This window comes from Cystoisospora suis (assembly GCF_002600585.1).
Source record: "Cystoisospora suis strain Wien I chromosome Unknown contig_552, whole genome shotgun sequence".
Lineage (NCBI taxonomy): Eukaryota > Apicomplexa > Conoidasida > Eucoccidiorida > Sarcocystidae > Cystoisospora > Cystoisospora suis.
This window is the reverse complement of record NW_027153353.1, coordinates 52666-71201: the sequence shown is the minus strand read 5'-3', so window position 1 is coordinate 71201 and position 18536 is coordinate 52666. Positions and strand designations below refer to the sequence as shown.

Sequence of the window (18536 nt, the reverse complement as noted above, 5' to 3'; positions counted from 1 at the left end):
CTGGTGGGGGGGGGTGGTGGGCTGTTTTCTTTTCACAGGGAGATGACAGTTCTTCACTCGATAAACAAGGACGATGATCAACGAGTTACATGGCTGTGTTGAGAAAGAGCACTAGGAGAGAAAGTGAGGGAAATAAAGAGCCTCTTTCTAGCGGTTTTCTTACACTTCGTGACTCGATACTGGTCAGCTTTCTTTGAAATACAGCTCACTTTCTGCAGGTTCCCCTCAACAGTCGAAAGACAAGACCATGACCGTGGTGGTGAACTAACTGACGTTATGGGCGGAGCTGCAAGAGTCGCAGTATTGCTAGTAGCTGGATGACCAACCACCAGCAATAAAACAGAGGACACTGTTTTAAGCTCGACTGGAAGGAAACAGCTGTTTGTGTTCCTCGCTTTCCTGAGTCCATCTAGATGCTTTGCCGCACATGCTGGCTTCTTTGCGTTTCGATCTTTTCGTCTGTCTCCTTCTTCAGCACCGTTTTTTTTTCATCGCGGTCCCACGAAAAAGGTCCATTCTTTTTCATGTAGGAAGGTCCCGGGCTACTTTCCCGCGCAGATGTCGCCGGTGGCTTCCGAGAACGCGGCCCAACATTCAACATCCGAAGTTCTCTTTTCGTGGATACCCTGTTCGGTTTCATGCTTCACAGCTTAGCTTTCTGAGAAGCCGCTGAACAGGTAGTGGGAAAATCACTCCTCCGCGACCTTTGTGTCTTCTTGGTACCAAAGAATTTCCGTGCAGTTGAACTTTCGTCTGATTTTTTCTTTGTCTTCTCCTCTCGCGGAAGTCTGAACCATTTCAAGCTATCCTCAGACATCGTTTCAAAAGCCCTCTCCGGGGAGAAATCTGCCTGTGTTAAGAGTGAACCATTCCCCGGTCATCTGTCCAGTTTCCTTGGTCGTGATGCATCAGCATTGTTTGGGGTGTATGTGCAGCTCCATTCCGCGGGTCAGAAGTACTGCCGACCGTGACCCCGCAGTCATCTCCCATTAGGGACTTCTTACGAGAGAAGGACCTCTCTTTGCTTGTCTAGTTCTTCCGTCGTCTTTTACTCGCTGTATGCACCTCTCGCCCCGTCCAAGTCCGGGACATAGCGTCCCACCGATTATTCCGTCGTCGGCAGCCTGCACCGTTCGATTTTCCTCCACGCTGGTTGGATGAGACTGCTCTTGATAGTGTAAACGCAATTGTTTTTCACCTGGTTCTACTAAGTACGTCGTTTCCTTCGCAAAATGCTTCCCGTCCGCCTCTCTCCCCTCATGCTCTTCCTGCTTCCATGATCTCTTTCCTAGCGTGTTGCTGCGGTCCATTCTGTCCGTACCTCCTACTGTATCCGTTCCCGTCTTTCAAGTCCAGATGCAGGTATGCCTCCAGTCTCCGTGTGAGCCACTTGGGCCAAGTGCTACTCCCTCAGGTTGTATGTCCCCTTCCCCTGGTGAAAATGTGATCAAGAACAATCTCTCTTCGACTGCGGTTAGCGCAGTCGCAGCGTTAGCTGTTCAACAGCATCAGCAGCAGCTTGTGGCGCTAGCTAGCGATCTCCATGGAACAGTTAGTCGTTGGTGTCAAGCGGGTTGCTCACCCGATGCCTCATCATCATCGGACTCTTCTCTTGACCATGGGCCCTCATGTTCCCCTGTCCAATTCAGAGGCCTTTTTCCACTTGATGGGAAGAGAGGTAGTGATGAAGTAACGGATGAGGTGCACCCCGGCAAAGATTCAGGACTGTTTTTCTCCCGTCCAAAGTATATTTTACCTCCGGGATGTCGTATCTACAGAATCCCACAGAGTCGTGTTCCGATACCAAGACACTTGTATAGAGAGGAAGCTGCTTTAGAAGACGATGATGGTTTACCGAGCTTAAGTGGTTTGGACGACGATACTGACTTCATCTGTTGTGAAGAAGATAACTCAGAGAGTGCTATTCATCCTAAACCTGTCTCTCCAAAGATCGGGGTGACAACAGCCGCGCCTGCAGTTCCTTCACCCCGTTTTCGTAGTGAGGAAGGTGCTTCATCAAAGGATTGGGGTGAATGGCCTCTTCGTCCTATCGAAGGTGGAGAACGTGGACAAGAAGAAGAACCGTCTCGTGGCAACGAGGAGGCAAAAGGAGTGGAGAGACGAGAAGATGATCATATATCTTATCGTCGCCACTCTTCTCGTCCATGTGATCCCTCAATGATAGTGGGAGAGGAGAATCCGATGAATTCTTCATCAAGGATAGATACTAGGACATCCATAGTCGATCATAATGATGATGAGCCAACAAAGAAACCGTATTGGGAATCATGTAAAAGCTTCCTTGATTCAGGTGCTAGTTCGATCTTAGCTCAATTATCGTCTTTTCATCAGAAAGAAGGAGTGGGAGGCGAGAAGCACGATGAAGAAAAGCAGAGTTTATTTCAGTCATATCCTTCTCTCATCAACTCAAGTCATGATGATGGTAATGCAACAGAGCTCCTACAGGGAGAGGGGGTACGAGACAGGGAGAACAGAACACGGAGAGAAGAAGAAGAAGAACAACAGGCTATAACTCCCAGTACACATCCTCACCGTATTCGTAGTACCGAAGATATAGGTATGCCTCTTACAAGCAGAACAATGGAAGACCATCTGCGTCGATCTTCTTCAATTTCTGCAGTTCATGAGATCAGGAAGAAGAGTTGCACTGAGAAGAGAAGAGAACCTCGTGCTGATGACGAAAAGAAAGAAGAAAAAGAGGACTTAGATGTAAACTATAAACACAGGAAAGAGGATCTCATTCCGTCTTCAAAGAAAACACCTAGCAAAGATTATCACAATCACAGTCTAACCTCAAGAACCTCACGTATCCAACAAGATATTTCTTCCTCTTCACATGATGAAGTGAAGTCACTCTTTATCAAGTCTGTTCCTTCACCTCCATCTGACACTATGGTTGGACGTCTGTCATCGTCATCGTCGTTTGAACACTGTAGGAGAACATTCTCTTCTGACAGTGTAGCCAATCAGTCTGAAGAAGAAGAAGAAGGTACCCCTCGCTTTCTTCGTCTTCCGTCCACGACACATCGAGGTCTTTTTGGAGTTGATAAGGATGATACGGAAGAGCAGTCGTCTTCATCTTCTTTATCCTTGCTTTCTTCTGTGAAGCCCTCCCAGAAAGAATTTTCTCGTCAACCTTCTACAGAAGAGATGATCGGCACGGGGAAGAGAAGCCGAGAGAGTATCTCTTTGTCTCGCAATAATGACGACGATGATAATAGTCATACCAAGAAGGCAGGAAGAGATGCATGTACACTCCAAAGAGCACCATCGACAAAGGTGTGTATACCCCATGAAACAACAGAGGAAGCTCCAGTGAGTAGAAAGGAAGACAGACAATCATCATCTGATCATCATCCTTATGATTATCCACCTCAGGAGTGTACAAGACATTTCAGTTCTCCCATCTCTTCATCAAAAGATTTTCTTGGAGATACCCCAAGGAGGGAAGGTGTCTCCTCCTCCTCCTCACCACCACCACCAGCTGGGACAGTATCCCCTGCCTTCACGGCACCTGGTACGACTACGACTAGTGCACTAGGAAGAACGGCAACATCAGAGTCAGGGCAACAGCGGCAGGAGACGCTGATACATCGTCATCCTCATGCGTCTAGAGAGAGATTGAATGAAAGTTCTTCTACAAGTCGGAATCGGCTTCATCAAGACCGTACAGCGGGGAAAGACAAAGGGGATAACATGGCGGTCACAGCGTCCTCTAGTCCGACTACCGCCTTGTCGTCGTACGAGGCCTCTTCTGGGGCTTCAAATATAAAAGAAGAGAGAAAGCCATATGAACAAGACGAAGAAGAGGAAGAAGAAAAGAAATCACCCCCTCCTCTTTCCTCGGTTGAACGACAGAGCACTTTTCTTCGTTCTACCAGTGGTCTTCCACAAACCGTAGATTCCGTAAGTTGCTGGTCTCTGCTGAACTTGACTCTGTTCTTTCCTCCATGTTTCTCTTCTCTTGTTTTAGAACGAAAGTCACCTGTCCTTAGAATTTTTGGTTGCTTCTGATAGCGCCGTTCTCTCATCTCTATCTTCCCTGTCTTTGCTCCTTCCTCCCCTGTCTTCTATCCGCTGGATCGGTTGTATCCGACCCTGTTAGTATCCTTCCAACAGCGGCTCGAGACTACAAAGTCTCTCACATTCTCTCACGTTTCCTTTGTTCAGACAGCCACCCGTGAGATGGCTCCTCGTCGTTGTCTTTTTCTTTCCGGCATACCTAGAGACAGCCAGAGAGATAGATCACGATTCCCAGCGATACAAGGGCTAGTTTATCATATCCGCCCTCTGGAAATCTTCTCTCTTTTCCTCATTTTTGTCTTCTCTCTAGTACCACCACCCCCTGTCTTCTCCTTGTGCGATCCCATATAAGTTTTCTTCCTGCGGCGAGACAGAGAGGAAATATGCTTTCTTGACAGAGGAATCCACGGGACTAAGGCGTGTTACATGTCCTGATCAGGAATCTTGCCTTGGCCTTTTTCTTTCATTGTCTCATTGACCTTTTATAGAGACATTCGTTCATGTCTTTTGCATTCCTATCTCCTGTTGTCCTTTGTCTCTCCAGAGGTCGTTCTCTCGATCCTTCTCCTCATCGTCTACTCTGGAACAGCACACCCTTCTGAAAGACCCCGTAGAGGCAGCGGCGTCAGCTGCTGCTGCCGCCGCTGCTGAGGCAGCTGAAGCAGCTGCTGCTTTGAGAAACAGTAGTAGTTTCAGTCGGTCATCATCCCTGGTAGGAGTCAATTCCTCTAAGAATACTAGTCATGTTGTACCATCTGGAGGAGGAGGGGGGGGAGATGGAGAAAGATTTTATTCTTCGTCACCAACAGCGAGAAACTCCTTTCAGTATGAATTCACCCATTTTGTACATGAGTGGTTAGCTGACTGTGCTGTACGTTTAAGGGAGTTTGCATTTACACAAGACCAGCAAGCTCCTTCTTCCTCAACGTCTCTTCATACCCGACAGACGTCTAAGACAGATGACCATTCAATGCATGCGTTAGTTGTTGTAACAAAGCGTCGATTGAAGGATGAGCTGAAATCTTATGATCTTGAATTTCAAAAGAGATATGGACGTTTACCCAATCGTCCGGAGAAGGAACCTCTAAGGCATTTATATTCACACTATCAGTATCTCAGGAGGGCGTTGTTACGTCTCGAATATAAGAACGACCCTCATAATAATCGTCCAACAGCTTCTTCAAAAGGAGGGGGGAAGGAGATAGGAGGAGCAAACACTTCAAGAGGAGGTGGCCATCATGACCGTTATCAGCATTGTCGTGGCGGTGATGAAAAGACGGGGAGAGGAGGGGAAGACAGAGGGTCCCGATCAAAAGGAGGTTCCGATAGTTCTTCATCTTCTGGGACAGCCGTCGAATCTCAACAATCGATACGAGGAGATGATACAGGTAGAATCGGGGAAGGGGGAGGAGGAGGGCGTTATAGCAGTAGTAGTACTGGCAGTAGGAGTCACACGGCCAGTCATAGTAATAGCAGTACTAGTGACTTATATCCTTCACCGAGATCAAAGGATTTGAGGGGGATGAATACGAGAAATCAGTCTACCACAAGACAGGGATCGGCCTCTTCTTCGTCTTTTTCCGTTTCATCATCTGCTTCAGGAATAGCGAGGAGCTCTGATTCTCCGCGTCGGGGTGACTCGAGTAAGTCATTGAACAACACCAGTGACAGCAACTGGCAAGATGGTCATAATAGGAGTTCGAGCAGCTATACAAGTAGTCATAGTATGGACAACGGTATGCTTCAAAGTGAGAGATCATCGAAAAGATCAGGACGGATATCAAGAGGAAACGATCATGAAGAAGCAATACGACGTCACCATGAGTTGGGGGACAATGAGTACCGTACTCGATCTAGGTTAACTGAGCGCTCCAGTCATACAGGAGGGAGAGCATGGGAAGACGAGGAGGAGGAAAGGCATGTGGGCAGAGGATTGCCGACGTCAAGAACAGAGAACTATGAAAGATCTGATCAGGCAGGTGCTGTCATGGCACCGGCCTCTCAAGGGTCATGTTTTCACGTGCAAAGATCAAAGACATCCGCGGTATCTTGCAGCGGTCACCAATCAGAAATAACAGATGAAGAAGGAGAGAGAGGAGAGGATCCAAGTAGTAGCAGTACTAGTAGACGTCCTGTTGGCGGGACAGTAGTTGTTTCTCGTCGTTCTTCTTCAAGATCTTTACAGAAAAGATCAACAGGAGACGAAGGTGCGGGACGAAGCTCGTTCAATCGTTCTTGTACATATGGTAATCGCGGCGGTTCGCTGTTATCAAAGAAGAATGAGGATGACATGGAGAATGTAGTCAGAGGCAACGAAAGCTTTGTTTCTAACAAACAAGTACAGGGTGCGAGCTTTCCAAAGGTAGTAGTTGATACAAACAACAGCAACAGCCCCTGTCCCGCCGCACGTTTAGTAGGGGGTGAGAAAGTCATGATCCCGAGTTCAAAGCTAGTCATATCCAAACAAGATAGTAGAAGTGATGAAGACAAGAGAGGAGGGGAGACAATTGATAGAAAAGGTAGAAGAATCATCCTTTCATCCGGCTCTCATAGTAGTAGGGACAATAACAATAGTAACAGTAGTGGTGCACCGAGTACCAATGTGGGCAGCACCCATCACCGACCACAAGCACAGGCCCCGGGAGGCGAGTATGTCCTCCATACACACGACGATATACAACAGCGACTCACACGTTTACAACAAGAGAAGAAGGTTCTACGGACAAAATTACTTGCCTACCAGGCTGATTTTGTCGCTGAGACGGGACGTGTTGTTCAGCTGTATAAAGATATTGCTCCTATTGAGCGTGAATACAGAAGGTATAAAGAAGTGAAACAAGAAATTCTCAGATTACTAGAGAAACAGAAGACGGGCTGCAGTACCAATAGTAATGGAGGGGGCGTGGGTAATGCTTCTGCTGTCTCTGTTAAAGTACCGCTAATGAAGAGACGAGAAAGTAACAACACGGACAAAGGTGTTACTAACACCAGTACATGTTTGACGTACAAAGCCGAAGAGGAAGAAGAAGACGGGCCAGGAGGAATACCTTCCGAAACCTATGAACCTGGTGGTGGGGGAGCGAGAATCTATGCAACATGTAGATAGACACTAGAGGTTCCACACATTCGTGTGTCTGTAGGGCCTCCCGAGAACAGAATAAGTCAGAAGAACAGCAAACGTTTCGTGAATCCCTCCATCATTTCAACCCCTTTTTTGAGAGGGACAAAGACTAGAAGAACATCCAGTTGTGTTGTGCATACGTGGGTCAGGTAGTGAGTGACTGCGAGTGGTGAGATAGATGATTGAAACTCATTACTGTACATGTGGAGTATACTAGAAAAAGTTTGTCATGTAGTCTGTCGGGGCCGGGAACGGAGAAGGGAAGTCGGAGTCAAGCCACTTGTGTTACTCCACGAGTGTTGTGGTGTTTTCTCCGTATAAGAGTTTTCTTTTGTCCTGGACTGTGGGACTTTCCAGGGGAAGATTGTGTGTACGCGCCGTCACCTGCTGTGGTATGTTCGGGTGGGGTTCGTGCATACCCGCCCGCGGTCGCGCTCATGTCAGGTGATGCTCGTTTTCTTGGTACTCCGGAAACTTACCGGATTCCGCTTGACTTCTGAGAGACACCAGCGGGAAGAATATCTCTTCCAGAGGGAGCATACACCGGGTCTACTCGGATCGACAACACGGATGCTAGGTGCAACCCCGGCAAACAGTAAACTGCCTTCTGCCCTTGGGAAAATACTTCTGGTATCTCATGTGTCCTTGTTTTCTTCGAAGCCACAGGTACTACTTCTTTACGAAACATGTGATATGCGACCTAAACGCAAAAGACGGTGGGGTCATCGATGAAGGTAGATGGAGGAATAGCTAGGGGACCTCGCGATTACGGCGCATGGGGTGCTCGCCCTATACTTTCTAAGTCTTGTTCACGTTGCAGTAGCAAGACTACTCCACTGAAGTATGGAGACTACCTACACAACAGTGATCTCCAAATTGCACTGATGGGGTTGTAGAGGACACAGATACGATACATCGATTGGCCGAGCTGGCCTGCGCGGGCATTTTGGTCTCCTCTCGAAAGGAGGAGAAACCCCCGTTGTCAAGAGCCTCTTTCTGCCCTCTTTCCTTCCCACCTGATTACCTGCTTTGATCGGAATATAAGTTTTCCGAAAAGGCCTGACGTCTGCCGAGTGAGTATCCGCTGGGCAGCATGCTGCTGCGCATTCCGTGTGCCCGCGTGACGTGAGGAGGTCAGCAGAACACTATCTTGAAACCTGGCCCGGGTGCGGCTCGAACGAAGTTAATTCCGCACACGACACTCATCAAAGCAGGAAAAAGAGCGCTTATTTTAAAATGGTGGACTGATCGCCAGAGAAGCGAAGGTGGAAGCAAAGCGTGTGAAACGGACGATGTTACCAGTTCTGCGTTGCTCGTCGACTCCGGAAAACCGTTGTTCCCCTTCGCAAACCACCATCCGTCCTGGGCGGCACTAGTAGAGCAGGGGCGCCACTCCCTTGTCACAGGCTACCGGTTCACGGATACCTGGTCGTTCTACGCACGTGTGAACTTCCAGGTTACAGTAGTATATCCTGTGGGAGCATCTCGGAGTAATACCGCTACCACAGATTTATTCGCATCCAGTCGTCCTCAAACCTAGAATACAGGGTCGGTCTTCCGTCTCTGAGCCTCAGCCGGTCGAGAAACCGGTCATTCCATTGAATAAACAGCAACACCCGGGAGCATGGCTCCTGGGAGTGTGTCTGTCTGGTTAGTTGCCCAGCTAGCCGCAGCGAGCCCTGGTCAGCGGCTCAGTTGATTTTCGTTCCTGCTTACTCGTGTTGTCTATTCAGCACTGCCCAACCCCGGCCCCCCCACGAACAGGCGTTTGGTTAACTTTGTTTGTGAGCTGCGTTCGCTATTAAATAATGATTGTGAAAAAAACATTGCGGCGAAAATACTATTTAAAATTATTAATGGGAGAACGGCGAGTCTAGGACGACGAAGTTTCTGTCGCCCGCACGCCGACCCGCCCACTCTCCCAGCTTCTTTGTCAAAGAACTAGGATGAGTTCACCGTTCCTTCCACGCAGACTGCTGCAGCGATCTTGTACGTGTTCGCCTACAAGCATTCTACGTCCCAAGCTCTTCGGGTAATGCCCTCTCCACGAGAAGAGCGCTTTTACCGACTTCCAAACTTGTTACCGCGGGACCGGTTGCACACCATGTTTTCAAGCCCTTCCTCTGCGGCGACCCGCAACCTGCTGCGCCTCGTTATCCTCTGTTTCGGATATGTCCTTCTGGGTTCTGAGCTCCGTCGCACGCCCCTATCCGACCCGGGTAAGACTTTTCGTAGCCGAACAACAACTAACGTGTCCGAAACTGGGTTCTTTGGATTGCTGCCAGTAGTTACCGCTCATCAGCAAGCCGAGGAGACTGGCACGGAAGAGAACGATAGCCTCCTGAAGCGGCCCCAAGACTTGGGCCTTGCCGAACACGGACCGCCCACCCCCGGCAGCTCACTTTCCAGCATTTCGGAGGCTGAAAGGAGCCGTTGGGAAGGGGTCCCCCCGAATATTCCTGTCCATGAAGCTGAACAAGCCGTGGCTGCATTGAGGTCACAACGGATTGAAGCGCTGAAGGAGTATCAGAAACAACGACAACAATGGCTCGTGTCTCGCATGGTCTCGGGGGTCACTGGTGGGCCGTCACCGTCTCCGCAAGAAATGTCATTTCGGGGAAAGCGGCAGAGACACAGAAGGAATGCTCTCGTCCAGCTTTTGTCAGATCATGATGTCGATCAACTGCAAGAGGCTTCCATCACATACGAGCCTGTTTCGCCTCCAATACAACAGTACATGGACATGATCAATAACGTCCGACAGGATAGACTCAATGTACAGGTAGAGCCAGCTGTGGCGGCTCTCCCTCATCCAAGCATAGCATACACCCCCTTTCACAAGGAAATGGCGAAACAGAAGAGTCTCGAGAAAAAGTTTCGAGTCCACTACCTGACCGGTGAAGGGAAAAAGTTTCCTTACTTTCACAATCCGGAAGATGATTGCTACTGGAAGACGCACTCGGACGGGACAGTATCATGCGTGCCTATGTATGACCTCACAGACAAACCAAGGCACGATCCCGCGATCACTGTGGCGATCGACCAGACCGGTGAGTCTCTGGGAAACCCCCAGCTAACGGGTTGCTCTATGCATATGATAGCATCGGCGTTGGTTTCTACGAAAATTCCAGTTTCCTTTAGGCATCTCAGCGCAGGCCCGCCATCACACCCAAGTTGCTGCTGCTATCGTAGCTTGAAGACAGCCGCCCTGCCAGCCGGAGCTAGTATAAGTCTGTCACAGTGAGAAGAGAAAGGTCAATTTCTCCGAGGTCAGTCCTTTGAGCTATTCAGCGTCGGCTATCCCCTTCTAGGAAGTTCGTGGGACGCATTACTACGTGTAGAACATAGAACTCTGGCCACCCTCAAACTGCGCACAAAGTCCAGCACTACCTTCGAAACCTGAGCACGATCACGAATAGCGAAGACAATGACTACAGACATCTGCGTGTGGTTATCTGAATCCAGGAATGTTCGACACTCTCGAAGAGGCGGAGCCACCGACCACCCTGGAGTGCGCAGACTTCTACCTAGAGAAGCGGACTTGGACTTATTATTGCATCCCTGCATTCGATGTGAGAGACGTCCAGTCTCCACGCGTTACCTGTTTCGGGCTCTGTTTTCTAAACGCATGTCGTCGCCGGGCAGGGAGGAGTGAGAAGGCCGCAGCAGAGCAGATATCACGTGTGTTCGCCGGCATCCAGGTTATCTATGCGTGTGACAGATCCTCCGGTGCCAAAGTACATGAGTGCTACAAGGAAAAGTAGCTGCACTGATTGCCTCCGGACGGATCCGTTGGTATCCCCGCTGACACCATTCTCTGATGAGGAGTTATAGACGTGGTACCCTCGCTCGCGCACCTTTTCCCTGGATGAGCGAGCCTTCTCAAACTGTATAGCGGCGTAACTACGCGATGAAGTGCACTCCGGAGTAATCTCAAAGTGATGGATACTGGTGTAGTCACGAATGCTTCTACACCTCATAGTGAGGCAACTACAGGCTCCTACATCGTCCGGATATATACTGTAGCTTGCAGATGCGCCACATCGTGATCCGAAGTTCCGACTGCAAGTCTCGCGTTGCCACCAGCTTCGTGATCTTTTTTGTCCTGCACCTCCAGGATCTTCGTCCGGAGGACTACAAGCGGATGCAGAGGTATAAGGAGAAAGTCAATGCATACAATTATTACCACTGGTCAGTTCAAAAGTCCCAGGAACTAGTGATACCGGAGCTGAACAGGCCACCCCGGCCGGATAGAGACCCATCAGCAGCGTCGAAGAAACACAAGCACGACTCCGCTGCGGCGAAAAAGAAGGAGCAAGAAAAAGAAGTAAGCAGCAGTGCCATACGCAGTGTTTTTTCCAACGGGCAATGAGCGCGCCGCAGGTACATGGCAGTAGATTTCGCCGTCTTGGCTTCAATTTGCTGGGTAGGCGCTTACGGAGGCACGATCCAGTCCCTCTGGTTCAGGTGCCAGCTGTTCTGAGTACCGACAGATGCTCAGCGTTGCTCGTAGAGTGAAAAGATGCATCCGCGAAGCCAGCTAAGTGCTGGACGTAGTAATGTCCTTTCCGACCTGTCTGTGTTTAACCTTGCCGTCACCAGTGTGTCTGCGTTGCGAATCTCCAGGCAAAGAAGGCGCTTCTACAGGAGACAGTCACGTATTTGCGTGGAAACCGGCCCGAGGCTGAGGCGACCATTCCGGTTACTGGCGTTCAGTACCCGCTCCAGGAAGGGGCCATCATAGTCAGGCCCTCGGGATACAGTGTTGAAGAAGCCCCTGTATTGACTGTGGAAGAGCAGGCCCTGCTCGCTTCAGTGAGCAAGAGATTTGCAGCGTACAGTGCAACAAGTGCGATGGAGAGGATGAGGCTGGACGCCCTAGGACCTCTAGTTTAGATAGCGTACAGTCGTTTCTGCAATCAAGCGAAGAGGTGTACATAGCTGCGTTTGACCACTCTTCGTCTTTCTTCCTAGAATTCCAGTGAGCTTGCATCAGCTGTCTAGCTGACTCCGAAGCCGCGCTCGCGGGCAGCCACCGGGGTGTGCCAAGTAGGGGCAAGGCACTTCGGAGTTGCCAGACCCCAGAACCATCCGTGGATGTACAGCAGGAGAGTACATCGCTGTTATCGGGAATACGAAACGTGAGGAAGAAAACTGAGCTGAGGTGCATGGTGCCTCAGCGGCTTCGGAAACCGATGGTGTAACCAAGCGGGAGGCGGTACCAGTCTCCAACGAGTGTGGGCACGTCCCCTCTGCCACCTGCCGTAGAGTCTTGAGTAGCCTCTCTCCTACGACGGGACGCTGCACGTCTCAGGACTCGTCACACCAGGCACTGTGGGTGCGCAGGTTGAGAAAGGCAGCCGTGGTGTTTCTCGTGCTACTGTTACACTGGCTCGGGCTAGAGCAGCCTTGCAGCCTGTCAGTAGATCCACGAAGAAGCCTTCAACGCTTAACTGCTTGCGATATCAGGGCCCAGTGCCCAGCCATGCTTGTCGCGCTCCACGAAGCTAATCTAGAAGGGAGGCCCCAGCAGCGCTTGTCTGGCCGGCACCTGTACGTCTGGTGCGTTGGCGTTACAGAACTGCTCTCCCGCTCCGTTAGATCCCCGGTATCTGGAGGCGGCCGCAGTGTTCGCGTCCTGGCGTTCACCGCAAAGCTAATGTACGCTGCCCCTCGATCAGCGTATACTGGAACTACAATATTTTGTCGTCGAACCTTCTAAGAACTCCATTCCGGAGATACGCGGACGGACCACGCACTGTTACGACCTGGCCAGCGCTGGGAGTCTCGCGTAGCATTCAAGAGAGTGCTGGCTTCCGGCACTACCCTTGCGCTGTCAACTCACAGCGGCTGTGACCTTCCCTGACAGTCGGGAAGGCGCAGGCTTGGGAGTGGGCCGAGCGAACGGCGCACACATTGTCAGTCGAAGTCTGGACCACTCCCAAGGGTACGAGGCACGGAGAATCTCATGACTTTTCTAAGAATGATGAGTCTTCGGGGACAACACGAGACGACACTGCCGCTCCGTTCCGAGTGCACTACGGTCCTCGGTGAAGACTTTCTCCCTTGTCGGTGGTCACTAGATCGAGGTGTATAGGGCCTGCTTCGTCAATCTGGCCGGTGTGCCCAGCGGCTGTCTGCCGCAGTCTCCTGCCCGCGGGTGTTCTGGCTCGGGGGTCGGACACCTAGGGGTAGGCTGTCCACTGCCTGACCAGCAAGCGTCTTCTGTCCATCGGGCTCAGTTTGGTGACATGTCTTCATTCATGTACTCGTCCGCTTCATCTTCAAGTAGCTGCTTAGTGTCGGCTGCTACTTCGTCGTAGTCCCTCTCGAGCGCGTCGAGGTCGTCTCGGGCCTCAGTCAGCTGCCCCTCCTCCATGCCCTCTCCCACGAACCTGGAGCGCGACATCGAAGTACGCCGTCAGACACAGTTTCTTTTCAGCTAATGAAAATCCCGGTCGCTCGCACTCAAAAGCGAGAAGTCTTTTTGCCAGGGGAGATCGAGCTAGGATCCTAAGGGAAGCACAGCTGCCTGCAAACTTATCCACTCAACTGGTGACCGTATCCTGGCGACAGCACATCCGACCTTAACAGGATCTGCTCCTGACTTAACGCCCCGCCCACTCATTTTCCCTTCTATAATCCGTCAAGCCGACTCAAAGACCACCTACGCGCAGGTGATGTGCCGCGAAGATCGGATGATCAAATCATCTACAACACGAGAGAACTAGACAGCCATTTGTTTTGCCCAGCATAACGATGCGACGAAAAGAAGCACGAGCGTTTGACAAATGATGACACACACACAGTTCAGCATAGCCGTCTCACCAATGAACGAAGGCCCTTTTTGCATACATCATGTCGAACTTCCTGTCTACCCTTTTGAAAACTTCCTTGATTGCTGTCGAGTTGCTCATCATGCACACGGAACGAGGCGCCCTAGCAAGATGACTATCGGGGACAAAGGTCGGCGGGTGGTAGTTGAGCCCGGTTTTGAATCCTGTAGGGCACCAGTCGACGAAGTGAATGTCCTTCCGCCCTTTGATCGACGCGACGGCAACATTGACATCTTTCGGGGTGACGTCTCCTCTGAAACGCGCACGCTCCAGGTGCAGCCTCGCATACTGGTACAGTCCGGACACTCGTGCCGGAAGAAGGGGCTGTCCCCACAACCAGTCAACGGTGCAGAGAACGGGCACGACTGTTGTGTATGAGCCCAGCAGCATGAATTAGCTTGGCTCGGCACGATAAGGCTGCTTTTAACCACGCATATAAAAAAATTAGGCGGCTTACCTATACATCAGACAACAAGCCATATACTTTCCCGAAGAGGCCCGGCACTTGGCCATCATGTTCTCTTCGGAGAAAGCAGCCACGGTAATCTCCCGCACATTCATTTGCTCATGACGGTACTTGCTGGCAGATAGTAGAGGTGCGTAGCTCGTTAACAGGAAGTGGATGCGGGGGTACGGCACCAGGTTCGTTTGATACTCAGTCATGTCCACATTGAGAGCTCCGTCGAACCGAAGCGAGGATGTTACGGAAGATATCACCTGCGTAGTGAGTGAAAGAACGTGAGGGGAGGATATCTGAAATTCTTTCGCTGTGGACCCGAGAAACGAACTTTACAGGCACGGTGCCGGAAGCAGGCGCACACCAGCAGGGACAGGTTTGCAGAAGGGACGTAGCGAAGTGGCTGGCGCTGCATTGCGGCATTGCAGGACGGGCTGTGTGGAGTTCAGCGCCCCAAGAGCCGAGACCGCTATCGCCTTGCTCGAGAATCATGCAACAACAAAATTGCCGCTGTCTCTCAGCTACGCGTTAGAGGACAAAACCCGGCGCCCTGCTTTGCAGCTGCACCGGTGAAACAGCCAGCGACGGAGGTACTCTTTTTCTTTTTCCATTGAAGCTAATTCCGCGGAAGACGGCAAGCATTCACCTGTGCAATTATTCTGTTAAGGTCGCAATAAGAAGGAACCTGAATGTCCAGGCTCTTCAGGCAGATTTCGTAGACTGCCTCGTTGTCCAGAATGACAGCAACGTCAGTATGCTCCAAGAGTGAGTGTGTGCTCAGCACGGCGTTGTAAGGCTCGACGACCGAAGTAGAAACCTAAAGAACAGGAAAAGCCGCTTCCGGCACTTGATTTGCGTCAGGCACGAGCTCGTCTATCGAACCGGCAGGTCACCGCACGCTCACCGGCCAGACACTTGCGTTGGGTCAGCCGGGCTAAGCCTACGCGCTTAGTCCAGTACACTCGCGAAACGAGGGGTCGGGCTTTAGAGTCCAGCGTTGATTCGTTGCGTGTCAGTATCAGAGCGAGACGCCTGCGACACAGCTTTCGTATCGCTCTTTAGGCTGTCTGCCATTCCAAAGATACCTAGGTTTCAGTCGGCGAGGACACTCAGTCGTAAGAACCGTTCCGTTTCCAGACTAAGAACAGCCAGAGGCACCGCACGATAACACGTCTTGTAAAAGGTCCATCATAATGGACGGTTATCTCTGTAGACAAAGTGAGATTCAGGGTGCCGTCTTAGTACTAGGTATACTCTTGGTATACCATTCATCTACAGCTACATCTTGTATACTTGGGCCATTCTTTTGCCGACTACCGTGTTAGTTCTATATGCTACCTGAACGGTATTCGGCAGCGAATCTATGATCATAGCCATGGGTTCTGTATCTATTCTAAGTGGAGTGGTTATGGCACAAAATATGATGACAGCACGACTAGAAGCAGACTCTCGTGCATAAATCTCTGCTTCCACGATTGTGGATGGACTAGCGTTGCCATCCTGCTAAGACAGGGCTCCGAGGTACAAGCAGATAAGCAGACGGGCAGATTGTTAGCCCCAGGCAATACCGCGTGTTTTGATTCCGCTACTCTACGTACCTGGTCAAGCTAACGCCCGCTGCATATCACCAAAGAACGATTCCAAAGCAACGCGGGGCAACTTTCCCAGCTATGCATACATGTAGTGACTTGAGCATAGAGCTTACCTGTGGGCTGGGCCACACGCAGAAGTTGAGCTTCGGTTTCCTGCCGAATTCGACAGAGAGTGTTTCCATCAAATGGCAGCCAAGGCCGCTCCCCGTGCCACCTCCGACTGCCTGGAAAACAAGAAATCCCTGAAGACCGTCACAGTTCTCAGCTAACCGGCGCAGCCTCTCCAGGGTTGTCTCTGACATGTCGCGACCGACAGTATAATACCCCCTCGCGAAGTTATTGGCAGCATCTTCTTTTCCAGACAAAAGGTAGTCAGGGTGGAAAAGCTTGCCGTAGCACCCTTTTCGAACGTCATCGATAACGGTGGGCTCGAGGTCTACCATCACGCAGCGCGGTACCTGCAACACACCCATAAGCTTCAGGTCGACGCTTTAATGAGCACACTTGTAGTCAACAGACGTTCCGCTGTCCGGAGTGGTTGTTCTTGTTCAGCTCCCCGAAGTTCAAAAGAATGCGGAGTGGTCGCGCCTGTTCAGCTCTGTGAAGTCCAAAAAAACGCCTAACGGGGCGCTGCGTGGAAGAAACCGGTCACTCTCACAGTCTGAATACATTGGCTGACACGCGCATAGCCCAGCGAAGCTGCAGGCATCACATATCCGCTGCATCCTCGTGTGAGAGGTATTGAAGCCCGGCACTGTGGAGGCAGAATCACGGCGAGCCATCCAGGGCCCCGGGAAAGGCGGACGGGCGGCCTTCGCAGCCTCACTCACGTATTGTTTTTGAGAGGTCTCCATAAAAAAGGGACTGAAAGAACTGTCTGCCGTTGGAGTCGTATGTTCTTCAATTGTAACTTCATGGTCAGATTGCCGCCGTCCGTCTGTTCGGATGCCATGCTCGAGACAGAAGAGCTCCCTGGATAAAACCGGTACAAAGAACCACAAACTGAAGGTTCGGCTGAATCTTGGAGTTGTTTTTCTCTGTCGGCTATAAATGGCTAATTTGTGTGCGACCACGTGCGTCAGTCCTCGTGGCACTACCCGGGTACCTCCGTCAGGGCATTCTCGTCCCGCCAGGCACACGAGTGGGTGCTGGCGCTCAACAGGGTGATGCCAGGACAGAGTCGCAGGGGTGGTGAGACTGAACCTGCGGCTGTCCAGGAAAGGAGTTAGTTTGGGCTAAGCTGCTTTCAAACATGGGTCTCAGGTTCTGAGAGCAAGAAACTCTGTTCTGCACCTGCGTCCGGCCAAGCAGCCGGGCACGGGACTCAGCCACCCGGAGGGATCGTACAAACAGTGAGTGGAACTGCTGACGAGCGAAAACCCGCTCTCCCCTGGGGTCTCGAAGGTTCCAGTGAGCGCGCGTGAGGTCCGTCTTGCAGCTACTCAGTTGATGTGCTTCCACATAGTTCAGCCTACCAGAGACCGAGTGACTACAAATACTCCGCTCCGAATCGGCCTGGACTGAGTGCGGCGCCCCTGGCATTTGCCGGGTCCTTACCAGCAAGCATTCCCAACTTGCACGCCTGCCTGGCCAATGTGAACGCTGATGATCTCCCTCATGATGCATATTCACCGAGGAAGGCCTAGGTTTGCAGACACCCAGCGCGTTGCTGTTGGTTGACCTGGTATTGAGGCGATGATTTTCTCCGCGATAGCGGTCGGGTGTAGTTGCTGCCGCTAGCTTGGCATTGACTTGCACTGAGTACCAATCCTCAGCTTTTGCTATTGTGTTTCTCTCATGGCTTGTTTGTTTGAGGTTGCTGTAGAAGGACGAAGACGAACACTGATGAACAATGGGACGGAGTACTCCTGGTGCATCCCTATCCGTCCTGTCCACTGGGCGAGAACAGGACCGGTGACTCTTTTTTCGGCTGCGTCGCCGCAGATGCCAAGAGGGTGCGGTCGTAGAGGAAGACACAAAGCTTGGGGGCTATTGACTGGTGTTGACGTCTGGAGGAGAAAGTATCCTGGGTGGCAGCGAGACAGAGTGGAAACTGGGAGAAGCGATCTGAGTCTCAGCGCCGGAACTATGCGAGCTTCGCGCCAAAAAAGACAAGGAAGGACAAGAACTATGACAAGACTCCTCTTAAGCTTGGAAATGCCTAGCAGTAGGGATTAAAGCATCATTATGGATGATAGATGAGACAAACTTTGGTTTGGCCAAGAAGCCCAGCAGAGCACCTGTCAGGGCCGAAAGCTCTTGCCTTCTAGATTCTGGTTAACCTACGAAAAAGTTGGGAGTTCGAGAGCCAAGCTTACAAAGAAAGTGCGGCCAGAACTCGGTAAGAAAGCGGGCTTGAGACGGACACATGCAGGGTGGTCGGACGTCGGTTGGCTTCGTATCTCTTGAGCGGCAACACGTGGACTCGGGAGGGATCCACAGTCGCGGACGGCACCAGCGGCCTCCTCATGCGGATGTCGCGAGAA

General features: G+C 51.2%; 3 protein-coding genes across 3 annotated transcripts; 2 read left to right on the top strand and 1 right to left on the bottom strand.

Moving 5' to 3' along the window:
• Positions 1-197: 197 nt before the first annotated feature.
• Positions 198-7810, top strand: CSUI_001395 (uncharacterized protein). The gene is made up of 2 exons (XM_068061601.1): positions 198-3927; positions 4589-7810. The coding sequence occupies exons 1-2, from the start codon at positions 1357-1359 to the stop codon at positions 7148-7150; spliced, it is 5133 nt and encodes a 1710-aa protein (XP_067926433.1). The 5' UTR covers positions 198-1356; the 3' UTR covers positions 7151-7810.
• Positions 7811-9269: 1459 nt separating this feature from the next.
• Positions 9270-12061, top strand: CSUI_001394 (uncharacterized protein; the record flags this gene model as incomplete). Its single annotated transcript, XM_068061600.1, has 4 exons — positions 9270-10215; positions 10631-10737; positions 11283-11492; positions 11768-12061. 4 exons carry the CDS (start codon positions 9270-9272, stop codon positions 12059-12061), a joined length of 1557 nt encoding a protein of 518 aa, XP_067926432.1.
• A 980-nt stretch (positions 12062-13041) lies between these two features.
• On the bottom strand, positions 13042-18512 carry CSUI_001393 (tubulin alpha chain). The gene is made up of 7 exons (XM_068061599.1): positions 17608-18512; positions 16881-17022; positions 16164-16508; positions 15105-15275; positions 14459-14718; positions 13994-14254; positions 13042-13560 (listed from the first exon to the last, which is right to left on the bottom strand). Exons 1-7 carry the CDS (start codon positions 17667-17669, stop codon positions 13404-13406), a joined length of 1398 nt encoding a protein of 465 aa, XP_067926431.1. The 5' UTR covers positions 17670-18512; the 3' UTR covers positions 13042-13403.
• Positions 18513-18536: the final 24 nt, after the last annotated feature.